Raw genomic sequence first — 964 nt, forward strand, 5'->3', positions numbered from 1 at the left:
CTTCTTAGAACATGAAACATGAGGTGGTCAGATCTAATGTGTTCAAGTACATCAACAGCCTATATGTGTTATAATTATTTTATGTATGTCTTATTAGATCATGTGTATATATACACACACAAACAAACACATTTATTTGATTTATTTTTTCCTTTTGGCCATTTTTTCTGCACACATGCCTAAACTCTAAATTTTTGTCCATTATCCAATCATCTTTTAGTCACTCTGTTTTCTGATTTGTACATGTCTGGAGAACTTTTAAATTAAAATCTAATAATAATTGATTATTAACTTATCAGAATCGAGCAGAGAATCGTTTTACAGAGTATCGCAATGCATCTAAGAACCGATTATTTTTCCCCACCCCTAGTACTCATCAAGGTTAAAGGTGAAATGCCTCTGAATGAAATGTAACCCTACAGCAATCACAAGACCAAATCATTGGCTTACCAGACTAATAATAAAGCATGAGTTGTTTGCTCACCTTCTAAAACCTCTGATGACAGTAGTTGAGAGCAGGCAGGAAGAAAGGAAGAATAAAACATGGTTTAGTGCCAAGACAGTCAGTGTTGCAAACCTCCCCGAAGTATTAATAATGTAATCCACAGACCGTTCTCCTCTGTCCGGGTGTCCAGCTGCTCCCTCAGGTTGACAATCTCAATGCGAAGGCGCTCCTCACAGTGTGCCCCCTGTAGGTTAGGGGTCAACAGTCAACAGTCACCAAGACCTCTATGCGCCAGTACAACAGTGCACACATACACACACGGGCCACAGTGGAACGCTCTATCAGATTGATGCAGATGTGCAGATGGATTTGTCTTGCATCAGCGGGGGGGACCCTACTATACACGCCAGAAAAAGTCTGCAACATTGTTTTAGCCTGTGGTATTCTGCACAACATCGCACCGGAAAACACGGTGCCATACGTGTAGAGATAGAGCCAGATGACCCGATGCCCAGAGAG

The 964-nt window shown here is 41.2% G+C and overlaps 1 protein-coding gene across 2 annotated transcripts in view; it reads right to left on the reverse strand.

Moving 5' to 3' along the window:
- Positions 1-964, reverse strand: part of rabep2 (rabaptin, RAB GTPase binding effector protein 2) — an 8,744-nt gene that overhangs the window by 1,721 nt on the left and 6,059 nt on the right. The window contains exons 8-9 of one of the 2 annotated variants that reach the window (XM_032538709.1): positions 611-689; positions 485-496 (exon numbers count right to left, since the gene is read on the reverse strand). In XM_032538709.1, the coding sequence (XP_032394600.1) occupies positions 485-496; positions 611-689 (91 nt within the window). The remainder of the gene's footprint in view (positions 1-484; positions 497-610; positions 690-964) is intronic. The other variant, XM_032538710.1, reaches the window with a different exon arrangement.

Source organism: Etheostoma spectabile, chromosome 15 (assembly GCF_008692095.1).
Source record: "Etheostoma spectabile isolate EspeVRDwgs_2016 chromosome 15, UIUC_Espe_1.0, whole genome shotgun sequence".
Classification (NCBI taxonomy): Eukaryota; Metazoa; Chordata; class Actinopteri; order Perciformes; family Percidae; genus Etheostoma; species Etheostoma spectabile.